Raw genomic sequence first — 15,690 nt, forward strand, 5'->3', positions numbered from 1 at the left:
TTACCCTTGACTGACAGGTGTCTCCACGTCACCGTTGGCTCCGGTCTGCCGATAGCAAGACACAGCAGGGTCACGCTGCTCCCCTCGTTCACGGTGACATCTGAGGATATGTTCATGATCTGGGGAGGGACTGGAAAGAGACAGAGGAGAAGAGACATGTATGAGAAGGATTCTCTGCAGAAGAGGAGGCATCAGCCTCACACGTATTCAAATACCATGTTTTGACAATGGATATTCTTTTCAATCATAATTTCAGTTTATTTCCATTTATTACACTTGATTCAGCAAGGAATGTGACCATTAACACAACATGTACAGGGCACTCCTGGAAGCAGTTCTATATAAGGTCTGGTCATAGCAGGAGGCAAGTGTGTGTGTGTGTGTGTGCGCGCGCGAGGGTGGTGTTCTGGGGAAGCAGTAACTGAAGAGACAGGCATTACTGACGGTGGATGGAAAAGCAGAACCAAAGGGAAAATGCAAAGTGCTTTTAAAAGTTCCTCTCCACCTGCGTGCAACAATCTCATCACACTTCCCTCTGTACTCGCCCCTTCCCTTTTCCTCTTCTCTTACTGTCTGAAAACACACAGCTCATCTTTCAAGGGACATCAAAGGTCACTTCCCCTTTGCAGTTTTCCCTCACCTCTTCCCAAATCCTGAAAAGAGAATCCCCCACCTCCCCTAGCAAAGGAACTGGATGTGTTGTCCTTACAGTTGATTATTTTACACCTGTCTCACTCTCTTTTATTCTCAGTTTATTTTTTAAAATATATGTAAACACATTTTTAATGGGAGTGTAATTGCTTTACAATGTTGTGTTACTTTCTGCTCTACAACGATGTGAATCGGCCATGTGTATATTTCCCCTCCCTCTTGAGTCTCCCTGCCACCCCCTCCCCCAACCCACCCCTCTAGGTCATCACAGAGCTGAGCTCAACTCCCTGTGCTATACATCAGCTTCCCACTGGCTCTCTGTTTTACACACGGTCGTGCATTCATGTCAATCTTCATCTTCCAATTCATCCAACTCTTTCTTTCTCCACCCCCACCCCACCCATGTCTATGCCTGTGTCTTTACCTAGAGAGTGAGGTGCTAGAAGATAAGGACGGAATGATATCCGCCTCTATTCTGCAGCGTCTGGCACAAGGCTGATGTGGGCACCTGCTTAATTCCTCTTTGAAAGAAAGATCCAAAAACCTGTTGAACAAATCTGAAAACTAAGAGGGGTGGGGCAAAGCTTCTAATGGAGGATTTCTGATACTGAAAGCTTTCTTCTCAATTTTCTTTCAGATTCTCAAAATAAAAGAAAGGTTGGCAGAGAGAGGAGCTCCAAGCTTATAGGCATGCTGATTTATTCCAACTGCCAGTTTAATTATAAATTAGAAAACAGGTAGAGTCCTAGGAGATTCCAAACCACCTGGGTCAGCTGGTGGAAGAGAGTTACAGCTGATCCTTGATCCAGAAAACTCTGCAGCCTGGAGTTTTATGCTGCTGAGACCATGGAGGTAAGTCTTTTTCAAGGAGAAGCCATAAGTAACATGGAGAACATTTGCCATCATAAGGGAATCCACGTTAGCAAATAAATAAAATGTACCTGGCTTATAAATCTGCCACATTTTGGATTATTTCTGCATTAGGAATTGGCCTGAAATTTCTTTGCACATGTTTCACCAAAACACACACTGGGAAAGAATAGTGTACTCTCTAAGTACACTGCACTCTCTTGAGAAAACCATACTACTTGTTTTTCAGTATTTTCCAGCTTGTTAAAAAATCATTCCTGGCTTAGAAATATCAATACTTTTTTCTCCTTTTTAAAAAGCAACAACTTCAGTGCACCTTCCAGAATATTCTCAGAATAAGGTCTGCTTATCTGGATGGGTTAGGCTGTCTGAAGCTCTCTTTCTCGAGACCCAAGCGTCTCACTTATTGTAAGGTGGACACAGCTGAGGCGGGAGGGTGGGGGGCATAGCTGATCAATGGAGGATGATTTAGTACACTGAAGCTGTGATGTCCAGGGATGGTTCGCTCAGTACAGCCCCCAGCTCAGAGCTACTAGTTCCATATGTGTTTGTCTGGTAATTTAAAAGGTCCTGGGTTAGGAGATATTTGTAAAATTCTACAGATATTTGGGGGATATCCTCTTTTCCCAAGTGCATGGACAGTGTCCCCCAGTAGGAGGGAGCTTCCTGGAGTAGGATCCTGGAGGTTGACCCCAATGTATCACCAAGCCCCCTACACCCTCTGCAGGCCCACACTGTCCTCTGTCACTTTCCACAAAGGAGGAAAGGTAAGGACAGCGTGAAGGGTGAGGGCTGCCAGCAAGAAAGGAAACACAGGAAGTAAAGTGGGAGAAAGGAAAGCTTTTTCTGTTTTCAATCATGGCATCATTATTAATACATAATAGGTAATAGTAGGTATTAGGGCTTCCCAGGTGGCTCAGCGGTAAAGAATCCACCTGTACTGCAGGAGATGTGGGTTTGATCCCTGGGATGGGAAGATCCCCTAGAGAAGGAAATGGCAACCCACTCCAGTACTCTTGCCTTGGAAATCCCATGGACAGAGGAGCCTGGTGGGCTACAGTCTATGAGGTTGCAAAGAGTCAGACACAACTGAGCAACTAAGCCACTACAATAGTTGGTATTGCTTATTAACATATGATTTGTTTTCAAATAGCTTACATATGCATTATCTCACGACTTTTTCTCAAACTATGGGATAAATAGAACAAGTATTCTCACTATTAAAAATGAAGAAATTGAGGCATGGGGAGGGTTAAGCAAATTGCCAAAAATTATGTGGTCAATAAATGACAGAATTCCTTCCATTATACTGTGTTGCCTCCTTCTTTAATCTCCTATCAGTGCCCCAAACACAATATTTATATTTGCATTCTCTGTTTCCTCTGCTTTGAAGGTCCTCCCACTGACTCTTCCCTCATGGCAACATCCACTGTGAATGAAGCCACCTCCTGGTCCGTTGGTTTCCCCAGTGAAGCACCTGCTAGGGAGTGTGGGGCCGCTAGTCATCCTGGTCTTACCAGCGCCAAGCTAGCAAAGGGAGGTGCTCAACACTTCTCATTTTATTTTCCATCTGAATTAAATTTGGCAACACTATTATGGTCCTCCTCTGTTTCCATCATAACTTAAAAAAAAAAAAAAGGAACACTTGGAAATGACTTTAAGTGCTTCTACCTATATTGACAAGAGAGCTTTTTTCAATTTTCAAACACGTATCTGTGGCATATGAGTCTCTCTCTCTATCATTTATCGATCTATCATTAGAGATTATGAATATACAGATAAACACAAAAATGTATAACAATCTCACTAGAAATGCTGAAACGACCCAAAGAAAATGGCAGGACCCACATGAATCTAATTAAAGGATAACAAATAGCTCAGTGTGTTTCCCGTCACATCTGCAGACACTGGGGACCCTCCCTGTGGGTCTTGTGTGCACCTGGTTATCTTCTCCTGGGCAGTGGTGGGTCACAATGTGTCCACACGCGACTGGGCAGATGCATCACTGCACAGTGACAAGGACTTCAGATTGTGGTCATTTTAGATGGATGGATGGATGGGTGGATTGATAGTAGAAAGATAGACACAGACATATAGATACCTGTACAGATACAGATATGGACATAGATAAAATATTGTCTCTCTCTGTTATATGCATACACACACACACACACACACACAGACCTACAGAGAAACAGACAAACATAGTTTTATCAGACTGCAATCAGTATCTTGAGGAAGGAAGGTATCCTGGGCTCTGAGTTACCACGTGGTCTTTACTTGTTCCCTCTGCACTGTCAGCATGGCTGACCGCTCTTAAACATACCCATGTGTCTTACCCATGGCACTTCCTCTCCAGTCTTGCTACCACTGGCTGAGTTGAGAAGCGCATTACCTCTTCCTCAGAATATTACAATTTCCTCATTTCTCTACCCACCACTATTTCATAGCTCAGACCACATGCAGCCACCACGATTACATCTTAAATATTGCTTTTGCCTAACCCCCAACCTTTGTCCCCAGCTGAGACTACGGAGTCCAAACTTCTGCACGGGATCTATCAAATCATTCCCAGCCTGACCGTAGCCTCAGTTCCAGCCCCTCCCCTGACGAGGAGCCCCATGTCCCTCTCTGGGGCTACACCATTCTCTCCTCCTGGTGCTTTTACATACCATGTTCCTTCTGTGGATAGACACCCCCACTTCTGTGCCCTCGGAGCTGCTCACCTTCTACACTCAACTTGAATATGAGCTCCTTTATGCTGCTTTTACTGCCTCTTCTGCCCTCAAGGCATTCTTGTTTATATCTTTATCATATCATTTATCTTTACCACTAAGCTCCGTCCCTGGACAGAATCTGCTATATTCATCCTTGTGTTCCTATTGTATAATAACAAGCCTGACATGGAGTAGCGTCATTCCCCCAAATGCAGCACATAAGCGTGTAGTTTTTTAAAGTATCTTGAATCTGCCAAGGGTTCTCCACCCTAGACACTTGACATCTGCCCTTTCCCCTCCCTGAAATACTCTCTACCTTATTCTTTTTTTTTCAGTTATAATGTGTTTTCTTAACATAGATCACAGTTTCCTTTGTGAATCATTATATATGCATCCATGGCATCATTTTCAAAAGCTGTCCAATCCAAACTCAAAATATTTATCCACCCTCTATTGCTGCCTTTGGTTTATTTTCAACCCAATCTGTGATGCAAACAATTTCAAGCTCTGAGATAAAAAAGCTTTTCTAAAGGGGAACCATTTCTTTGTGCAAAGGTAATTGGGGACTGAACTCTGGATATACTGGCCCCACCTTACATAAAGGTGATATGACAAGGCTGAAACAGTGTGTGAGACGCTGTGCACCATAGCTTAGGTTCTGGAGTTGGTAAACTTGTGTAACCTTGGGCTTAACCCCTCTGAGCCCTGCTTCTCCATCTGTATAATTAAGATGATAGAATTGATCTCTCTTAGTTATAAGAACAGAGAAGGAAATGGCACCCCACTCCAGTACTCTTGCCTGGAAAATCCCAGGGACGGAGGAGCCTGGTGGGCTGCAGTCCATGGGGTCACAAAGAGTCGGACACAACTGAGCGACTTCACTTTCACCTTTCACTTTTATGCATTGGAGAAGGAAATGGCAACCCACTCCAGTGTTCTTGCCTGGAGAATCCCAGGGACGGGGGAGCCTGGTGGGCTGCCATTTATGGGGTCGCACAGAGTCAGACACGACTGAAGTGACTTAGCAGCAGCAGTTATAAGAACTAAGTGTAAACGTGTATAGCATGCTAGTACAGTGTCTGGAAATAAGTAAGAGCTTAATAAATGTTAGCTGCTTTTGTTCATATTTATATATGGTTGTTAATACTATACATGCCACTTAGAATCTCATAAATAGCTTGGTGGTGGTGGTGGTTTAGTCACTAAGTCATACCTGACTCTTTGCGTCCCCGTGGACTATAGCTCATCAGGCTCCTTTGTTCATGGCAAGAATACTGGAGAGGTTTGCCAGTCCCTTCTCCAGAAAAATGGCTTAATCTGGGCCTAACTACTCATTCTCTCAATCTCGATTCCTTCCATTTTAAGTCAAGACATATAAATGAAGTTTGCCTTGGATAGCAGGGACAATTTCATGATAAATGTTTCCAGAATAAAAAGGAAATACTTGATAAATAATCTCTCATCTCTGCCTCTTCATCTGAGCTACTGAACCTGAATGTCTAGGGCAAACTGCACGTTTATATAAAGAAATGGCCTGGCTCTTCCATATCTATTTTCTTACCTGGGGCATCTGCTTCTATTTCTAGAAGGAGCTTCAGCACTGCGCCTCCCTGTTTCCAGGGCAGTAATTCCACCTGTTAAAACTCTTCCCTGTTTTAAGTGTTTTAAGACTGAATGGCACAGTCAAAACAAATGAAAAAAGAGAATCTTATAATTTGGAGTCATAGAGGCTGAAGTCTGGATACCACTTCCTTATTGGCTGCCCAGGGTCTTAGTTGCAGCTTGGGGGATCTAGTTCTCTGACCAGGGATCGAACCCAGGTTCCCAGCATTGGGAGGATGGACTCTTAACCACTGGACCACCAGGGAAGTCCCTGAATACCACTTCTTTCCAACTACTTTTTGTGTGATTAAGCCCTTTAAGTATAAGCTTCCTCAACCATAAAATGGGGATAAAAATATTTGCCACACAGGAATGTGGAGAAAAGATTAGAGATAATGATTGTAAAGAGACTTAAATACTTATTATTTTTGTTTTTACATTATTATTATATTTTCATCGCCCCCAGAGGATAACAAAATATTAAGAGACCAGGGAAAATGAACATAAATACGAACTGCATTCTAGTACATTTTTAAACCTCAAGGCTAGTTTATAAAAATAATAGACTTTTAAAGTCTCATTGTTTTATTCTTCAAGGATTACCTTTTATTTTGTGTTTTAACAAAGAAGATAATTTCATAAACTAGAGTTAAGACTAATTTGGGAATTATAGCAAGTAGGCTAGGCTTGGTCATGCTGTATTTTCTATACTAAATATTATGATATGGTGCAAAGAGCGTTACACCAAATGTCAGGAGACGTAGGCTCTAATGTTGTCTTCTCCATAACTGTGTGATTTTTTGTAAATCAGTTAATAGTTCTGGCTTAAGGTGTGTGTGTGTGTGTGTGATGTGTGTTTCTGTGTGCATGTGTGTGTGTTGTATGTATGTGGTGGTGGTCTCTTATTTATTTGATTAGTTTTGAGTGAAGAAGTTAGATTGTGAATTCTTGGGTCCATTCTAGTCTAAATTCTGTGAGTTAATATCTTCTAATAACAGTGCAAGTTCAAGGTGGCTACTCTGGGGTACAAAGTGACACCACCACCAGGAGTGGTAATAAAATATCTAGTGTTTATTCATTTGAGCCTGGTATTAAGTGCTCTTATACATCATTCCCTTCAGTCCTCAACATATCCTTAGTAAAGTCTCCCTATTTAAAAATTAGCATAAGGGTAGATGTCTACATTAGTGGAAAAGAATTCTGTATCCAGAAATATACCCATATATTTATGGTCAATTGATTTTCAATAGGTTGTCAAGACAGTTCCATGAATAAAGAATAGTCTTTTCAACAAATCGTGCTGGAGCAACTGGACAGCCACAGGAAAAACAATGAAGTTGGACCCTGACATCACATCATATACAAAATTAACTCAAAATGCATCACAAACCTAAATTTAAGAACTAATTCCTAGAAGAAAGCAAAGGTGTGAATCTTTGTGATCTTGGATCAGGCAATGATTTCTTAGATATGACACCAAAGGCACAAGCAACAGAAGAAAAGAAATAGGTAAACTGTACATCACTGAAATTTTAAAAGCTTTTAATTTTTGAGACAAAGTGTGTGCTTCAAAGGATGCTAGCAAGAAAGTGAAAAAATTCCCACAGAATGGGAGAAAATTTTTATAAATAATATATCTGATAAGGAACTAGTATCTAAAATATATAAAAGCACATGCAACTCAACGAAAAATACAAACAACCCAATTAAAATGTAGACAAAGGGATTTGAATAGACTTTATTCAGTGAAGATACACAAATAGCCAGTATACACATGAAAAGATGTTTAGCATCATTATTCATTAAGAAAATGCAAATCAAAACCACAATGAGTTTCCGCTTCACATCCACTAAAATGGCTATAATCAAAAAGACAGATAATAACAAGAGTTGGTGAGGATGTAGAGAAATTGGAACCCTCCCGCATTGCTAGTGGAATTGTAAAAGGGTGCAGCCGCCTGACAGTCTGGCACTTTCTCAGAAGATGAAAGATAGAGGTACCCTGTGGTTTCCCAATTCAACTCCTAGGTATATACTCAGAAGGAATGAAAACACGTCCACACAACACAAATGCTCATAACAGCATTATTCATGGTGGACAAAAATTGGACACAACCCAGACTTTCATCCACAGCTGAATGGATCAACAAAATATAGCACGTCTGTACAGTGGAATACAAGGCATCAATGAAGAGAAACAAAGTTCTGATGCTTTAACATGTGTGAGCCTTGGAAACACTGTTACATGGAAGAAGCCAAACACAAAGGCAACGTGTTACATGGTCTCTATTTACACAAAAGTTTCAAAACAGGCCAATCCATAGAGACAGAAAGTACATGAGTTGCCATGGGCTGGGGGAGGGCAAATAGGGAGAGGCCACTCATGGCCTGGGTTTCTTTCTGGGGTGATGCTCTAGAATTGGACAGTAGTGATTGGTCTGCAATCTTGTGCATATACTAAAAGTGACTGGATTCTACTCTTTAAAAGGATGAATTTTCCAGTGAGTGTATTACATCCCTATAAAGACCCTGTTTTTAAAAAACAAAAAACAAAAAAACAACACAAGTGTCAGCTCTTGAGAAGTAGAACCAGACATTCTTGCGCCAAGCAGAGGGGGCAACCCTGCACACAGGATTCTCAGGAAGTGCTTTCTTCCTTTATAATAGTTGCATGCCTGTGTGCAACTCTCCAGCATTCGTTGCTTGCCCACTGTCTCCCCTCCCATTTCAAGACAGCTATCCGTGTGTGTACCAGCCAAGTCAGCCTCCCTGCAGTGCTCAATGTACCCCATGCTCACGCATCTCCCACACTGTTACCCGCACCGCGTTGTCTGTCCGTGGGCCCCCTTCTCACTCATCTGTCTGTTCAAGTCCTACTCACACCTACAAACTGATGCTGAGATGCAGCACCCTCCTCTGTCACCCCTCCCCATCCCAAGGGTGAGTAGTGGGAGGTGCTCTATGACTTCCTATGCGTAATGATGTAATACGTTCATTCTTAAATTTACACGAGTGTGTATCATGTCCAAGGATTACTTTAGAGACAGAAGAGAGGACAAGTCCCGCTCTCATGTCAGCTGTAGAGCTTGGCGTCTACAGGAGAACACCAGCACTGACACACGATCATGGGAGTTAACATGAGATGATGCTGTGGGTGTGCCAGACACCAGGAGGGCCCATGACGGGGGTCCTTCCTCGCCAGTGGGTCTAGGTGAGGGATTTGTTCTGAGCAGACCTGGGCAGAAGGATCAGCATATGTAAGGATTACATAGAGACAGGAAGCAGGGTGAGCTCGGGGGGCTGTGGATAAAGGGAAAAGAGGAAAGCCATACAAAATGAGCCTGGACAGGCAGAGGCCAGAACTCATGGGTTTGTGGAGGAAATGCTAAGATTTTTATCCTTTTACAAGAGAAATAGGGGGGCTTTAAAATGTGGGATGATGATGATGGTGGTGGTGATGATGGTGGTGATGATAGTGATGATGGTGGTGGTAATGATGATGACGAGGGTGATGATGGTGATGATGGTGATGATGAGATGACCAAGGGTTGTGGTGATGGTGGTGGTGGTGACAATGATGGTGGTGATGGTGATGGGGAGATGATAATGGTGATGATGACAGTGGTGATGATGATGGTGATGATGATGATGGTGGTGATGATGATGATAACAATGGAGGTGGTGATCATGGTGATGGTGGTGGTGATGATGGTGGTGGTGGTGATGATGATGAGGGTGATGATGGTGATGATGGTGGTGATGATGAGATGACAATGGTTGTGGTGATGGTGGTGGTGGTGGTGGTGAAGATGGTGATCATGATGGTGGTGGTGGTGATGATAAAAATGGTGATGGTGACGATGATGGTGGTGATGGTGATGGGGAGATGATAATGGTGATGATGACAGTGGTGATGATGAGATGACAATGGTTGTGGTGATGATGGTGGTGGTGAAGATGGTGATCATGATGGTGGTGGTGGTGATGATGACAATGGTGATGATGATGGTGGTGATGGGGATGGGGAGATGATAATGGTGAAGATGACAGTGGTGATGATGATGGTGGTGATGATGATGATAACAATGGAGGTGGTGAGCATGGTGATGGTGGTGGTGAAGATGGTGATCAGGATGGTGGTGGTGGTGATGGTGATGATGATGGTGGTGATGGGGATGGGGAGATGATAATGGTGATGATGACAGTGGTGATGATGATGGTGGTGATGATGATGATAACAATGGAGGTGGTGATCATGGTGATGGTGGTGGTGAAGATGGTGATCATGATGGTGGTGGTGGTGGTGATGACAATGATGGTGGTGATGAGTGTTTGAGGTAGGACAGATAACACTGGGAAGAGGGCAGAAGTGGGAACAGGAAAACTAGCTCAGCTGTTGCCAAGCAGGGAGGTGGTGATACCTTGGACAAGTGTGGTATAGCAGGGAAGATGGGCAGAGAGGGAGATGTGAGAGACAGTTAGAGGTAGGACAAGCGAAGTTTGGGGAGGGTGAGGATCTGTGTTAAGCGTTAAAGCCCTTCTCACAGGGCCTTGTTGCCTATGTCTCTCCCACCCCCTGGGGGAGAGAGAAGAGAAGAATCTTCACAAACAAGCACAGCTATTTGTTATCTCAGCATCCCGAGCACCTCTCCATGTCTGGTATCCAGTAGGTGCTCAATCCATGTGTGCTGGATTTAATGACAGCACAGAGGGGCTTCTAGAAAACACAGCTGTCAGGACCCAGGGGCAGCCAGGGAATTGAAACAGGGCCAGACTGCGTGTGGTCACACCCCAATCCTTAAGAGACAGGACCAGCTGATGCAGTTTTAGACTCTGACTGTGAGCTGAACTCCCTTTGTGCCCCAGTGTGATGTGGTTTTATACTATCCCGGCTAAGATTAGACCTGGGGGGCTCTGACTGCGTTTCTATTCTTGGCTCTATTTGGATTCGCAGAATGTAGGGAAGGAGAACAAATGGTTATGAATTACACATGAATATACTCCAGGGACCAGAACATCCCCAACCCTCCAAGCTCCGTTGAGGCCATTTGTGATGATTGTCTCCACTTTCTTACGGAACCTATTTATAGACACAGACACACGTTTCCTATTTTTAATTTGCACAATTCAAGCAACTGACCAGGATCAGAGAACCTCCATGCTGTCAGAGTCTTTCTCCTCCGTCGGTCTTTCTGGGGCAGGAGATGCCTCCCTCCGGAGTCTTCTTTTGTCCTGTCCTCTCTGACTCGCCACCTCCCCCTGAGGGTTCTGCTTGCCACACACACGCTCAGAATCTCAGGGTTTAATTTACATCATACAATTTTCAAGTCAAAAATGGACCTTAGGGATCATCTAGCTCAACCTCCTCATTTTACAGCCAAGGAAACACTTGTGTCCTAGTCCCAATTCTGTCAAGCTTGTGTTGTGAGGTGGCGGGCAAGTCCAAGACCTCTCTTCACCCAAGTCTCTCCCACTCCAGGACCCCCAGGCCCTGGTCTCAGACCTCTCTCTTTCTCTTTACTTCTTTGCTTGGTCACAGTCATCTTTTGTTACAATCCCTCCTATTCACAGCATGACCTTGAAAGAGTCACAAAATGTCTCTAACCCCTGGTTCCCACTGCAAAGTGGGGTGGTGATGTAGGTCACTCATAGGGTCCTTGGGAAGAATAAGTGATAAAGGAATATAAAATGCTTTAATCATGGAGCCTGTCACATGATAAATGTCAATATCATTGGCTCTTAATTCTGCTGATAGATTTTCTTTTTTTGCCAGCAACTCTCATTTTTCAAAGAAATTCATGAGTGTCAGGAGGCGCCGTACAAATAATTCCCCAAACATCACTTATTTCATCCTGGGGAAATCTTACCAGGAAGGTTTACAATTGCACAGTGTCACGATGAAGAACTAAAGGCAGAGAGAGGTTAAACAAGTTGCTGAATGTCACACAGCGACAGAGGAGAAGCTGAGATGTGCACACAGTCCCCACTGACTTCAGAACCCCAGGTCTCAGCACTGCAAAGCCACAACCAGAAGCAGCACCAGTCCACTGGCTCTGAAAGCCATGAACATGGCAGCCAGCTCCTGGCCTCGCAGTTCGCACATGGCATGTTGGGTTTCAGGGGACTCCGATGGAGTTTGGAGTGAAGCCGCCCTCTTCTGATGGCCTGGAACAGCAGGTAATGCCAACCACACTGAATAGGGAGCAGGACTAGATGAAGTGGTCTGGGTGATGTGCCAGCATGCCCTAATCACCAACTGCTTCTCATTCTCTGCCGCAGGTCCCTGGCACCCTCATTCTGTGCTCCTGGGTCAAAGGATAGCAGCACAGAAAAGAGTAGGAGGTGGGACCATCCTGCTCAGGGTGTGCCCGGCCCTGCCCTCCAGCCTCTCAGCAGAGTCGCCGATGCTCCAGTCTGCATCCTTCGTTCTGCTGAACCAAAGCCCAAAGCCTGGCAGGGACAGGAGGGAGGAGGACCCCCCACCTGAGGACCAGGCCACATGCATTTAGGGTTTCGTGAACTCCCTCCAACTCTTCCATCAGCTCCTGGTCTTCCTGATTTTTTGTTTGTTTGTTTGGCCCAACACCCTGTCGGCAGATGATCGCTGACATCACCTTTGTGTGTTCATCTTTCTCCCTGTCCCCAAAGGCCTTATGATGAATGCGGGAGTGACAGGGGCAGGAAGGGGCATGGAAATGGGCTTCTATCATGATGTTCTTGAGAGTTTGTCCAGAAGCCCACCCAACACTTGGTCTCCCGGGTCTGGAGCCTTTGGCAGGGGCCTTCCTGACCTGCTCACCTCTCACTTGGCACTGGAGTGTTCACTGGCTCCTGCCCTGCTCTGGGCCACTCATGCCCAAATGACAAGGATGGGCATCTTGTCAGTAGGGACGGGCATCCCTATTGTGCTCTGCTCACCTGCACGGCAGCCTCAGAGCCTCGATGGATTCACCTGAGTTTCCACCACTTCCCACACAGCCTTACCCTTGGACTGTCCTTCAGGAACCATCTGGATTCTCCCCAGCAATTCTCCTGTCTGCCAACTCTGTAACTTCCTTCCCTTGCCTCCCTTTTTCCCTCTCCCCTTCCCTCTATTCCGTTCTCTTCTTGACCTGTTCAGTGCTGCCAAGAGGGGGCCATTGCCCCTCACTCCTGTACTCCAGATGGAGTCACCTGTGCCCAGCTCTGAGATGGAACTGGAGAAGAAATTCGCTGGGATCAGACACAGAAAGCTTGCATCTTGGGAGGAAGGTGGGACTTGGAAAATCTTAAAGGAACAGGCCCTTGCCCACAACAATGCCCACAGCAGGGTGCTGCCACAGGAAGGAACTTCTCTTTCTCATTCAGCATTTATAAGGAAATGGCAACCCCCTTCTCTCTCCACAACCCCTCTTTCAGTATTTTATAACATGGCAAAGCTAAAACTTTGCTAAAAAGGATCCAGTTATGAACAAAGGATCTTCCCTGGTGGCTCAGATGGTAAAGGGTCTGCCTGCAATGTAGGAGACCTTGGTTCAATCCCCGGGTCAGGAAGAGCCCTGGGGAAGGGAATGGCAACCCACTCCAGTATTCTTGCCTGGAGAATCCCATGGACAGAAGAGCCTGGTGGGCTACAGTCCATGGGATGGCAAAGAGTCAGACACCACTGAGAGACTAACACTTTCAGTTTTCATGAACAAAAGAAATCATAAAAAATAATATACTTTGAAAACTGCTATGGCATGTACCTCTATTTCGGTATTCTCATTAAAGAAGATGTGGCACATATATATGATGGAATATTAGCTATAAAAAGGGACAAAACTGGGTCATTTGTACAGACGTGGGTGGACCCAGAGTCTGTCATACAGAGTGAAGTAAGTCAGAGAGAGAAAAACAAGCATCGTGTATTAATGCATATCTGTAGAATCTAGAAAGATGGGACAGGTGAACCTATTTGCAAAGCAGAAATAGAGACACAGACACAGAGAACAAATGTATGGATAGCAAGGGAGGAAATGGGATGGGGGAGATTGGGATTGATACATAAATACACATACGTGTGTGTGTGTGTGTATGTGTGTATGTTACCATGTATAAAATGGGTAACTAATGAGAACCTCCTAGACAGCACAGGCAACTTTACTCAGTGCTCTGTGGTGACCTAAGTGGGAATGAAATCCGAAACAGAGGGGATACATGAAAACACACAGCTGATTCACTTTGATGTGCATAGCAGAATCTAAAGCTACATTATAGAGCAACCATACTCCAAAAAATTGCTTAAAATAAAAGTTTAAAGATTTAAGAAATAAAATAAAGTTTATTAATCAATGGCAAAAGAATAAAAATGAGAAAAGCCATGTTCTTGACTCTCTGGGATTCCACAAGCTCTGGGCTCCACGAGTTTTTACTGTGTCCTCTGTGGACCAGGTATTGGCCATGGCATTCATTGTACTTTGATCCACATCTCACAGCAGGTACAACAAGGAAGCTTTCCTTAGTCCATATACAAGCTTACATACCCCCTTATAAAACTCACTGCTACATCCACAAAAGACAAGATTTCTAATGTGAGAGAATATGCTTGGATTTCTGAGTATGAGGAAGTCAGCAAGTAGGACCGCAGTACCATTGTTATGTCAGTCTTTCTGCAAATCTCTAAACGCTGTCTCAATTCCAGCAAATCTGGAGAATCTGAAAATAAGGACCACTTTGCTTTCCCATTTTCTTACATCGGGGGAGGGGGAGGGGTCTGTGACTGAACATCGCTGATAAAAACATGATAACTGAGTCTCATTACAGCCAAAGACAAGTCTCATATTTTAGCATTTTTATTAAAGCTTTTTAAATTACTGAGTGTCTGGTATATTCAATACTGGGCCTAAGTGATTTATATTAGTCTATCCCTAGATACCCCATCTAATAAATAACTTGGCAATCTCCTAACCCATAAATATCCCTGGCCTCAGCAAAAAGCAATTAAAGCCCGTTAGGAAAAAAAAAAAAAAAAAGGTGGCTTCCCAGTACTCAGACTGCAGTGTCATTGGAGGGTCCCAGCGGAATAATTCAAGTCTTATGCCGACGGGGCCATGTCTCCTGTGCTTCCCACTCACCCGCCAGGAATTTGCATTCCTGGTCCTGTCAAATACGAACACATCCCAGCTCTCTTTAAATGCGTAATGTGTCATCATGATGCAGGTGTTTTATCATGGAACTGGTATTCCCAGCAACAAGTGTTCTACAATATCTGAGACAGTTTAGGCTTAAAATATTGTGCAAAACCTTTTGGGAAAGTACTAGTGCCCAAAATGTTCAAAATGCATTAAGCAGCAAGCCAGCTGCCTGTAAGGTTATTAGGGACTCTCATGTCACTAGCCCAGAAAATATTTCAGGTTAATAAGGTTCAACTAGCACGTCAGGTAAAAAGCTAAGGATATTTACGATAGTGGCTTTAAGTTCAGAACTTTTAGGAGCAAAAGAAGGCCTCTTTTCCTGGAAAAAAAAAAAGAAAACCCAGCTCTTCCTGGCCTTCCCTGAATCTCTAGGGGTGTATGAAGAAGCAAAGTCTGGGTATTTCTTTCTTCTTACATTAATGATTTTGCTCTGCATTGTATTCAACACACCGGCACCCGTGTAAGACAGGAAACAGTCCCACGTAGACATGTCTCATTCTTCTCAGGGAAGCTTACAGGAAAAACTGCCCTGACTAGGGAAGGATGACCCTGGTCCAGGTTTTACAGGGATTCTCCAACTTACAATCCCAGTGAACCCATGGCAAACTCGCCATCAATTTCAGAGCAATCGCGGGCTTTAAATCAACTTAATTTGATGTCCTCTAATAATATTTTTCATCATTTTCTTAAACATT

General features: G+C 44.1%; 1 protein-coding gene across 6 annotated transcripts in view; it reads right to left on the reverse strand.

The window, feature by feature from the left end:
• OPCML (opioid binding protein/cell adhesion molecule like) overlaps positions 1-15,690 on the reverse strand; it is a 1,025,210-nt gene that overhangs the window by 100,748 nt on the left and 908,772 nt on the right. For all 6 annotated transcript variants that reach the window (XM_043873193.1, XM_043873186.1, XM_043873211.1 and 3 more), the window contains one exon: positions 5-130. In XM_043873193.1, the coding sequence (XP_043729128.1) occupies positions 5-130 (126 nt within the window). The remainder of the gene's footprint in view (positions 1-4; positions 131-15,690) is intronic.

Source organism: Cervus elaphus, chromosome 2 (genome assembly GCF_910594005.1).
Source record: "Cervus elaphus chromosome 2, mCerEla1.1, whole genome shotgun sequence".
Lineage (NCBI taxonomy): Eukaryota > Metazoa > Chordata > Mammalia > Artiodactyla > Cervidae > Cervus > Cervus elaphus.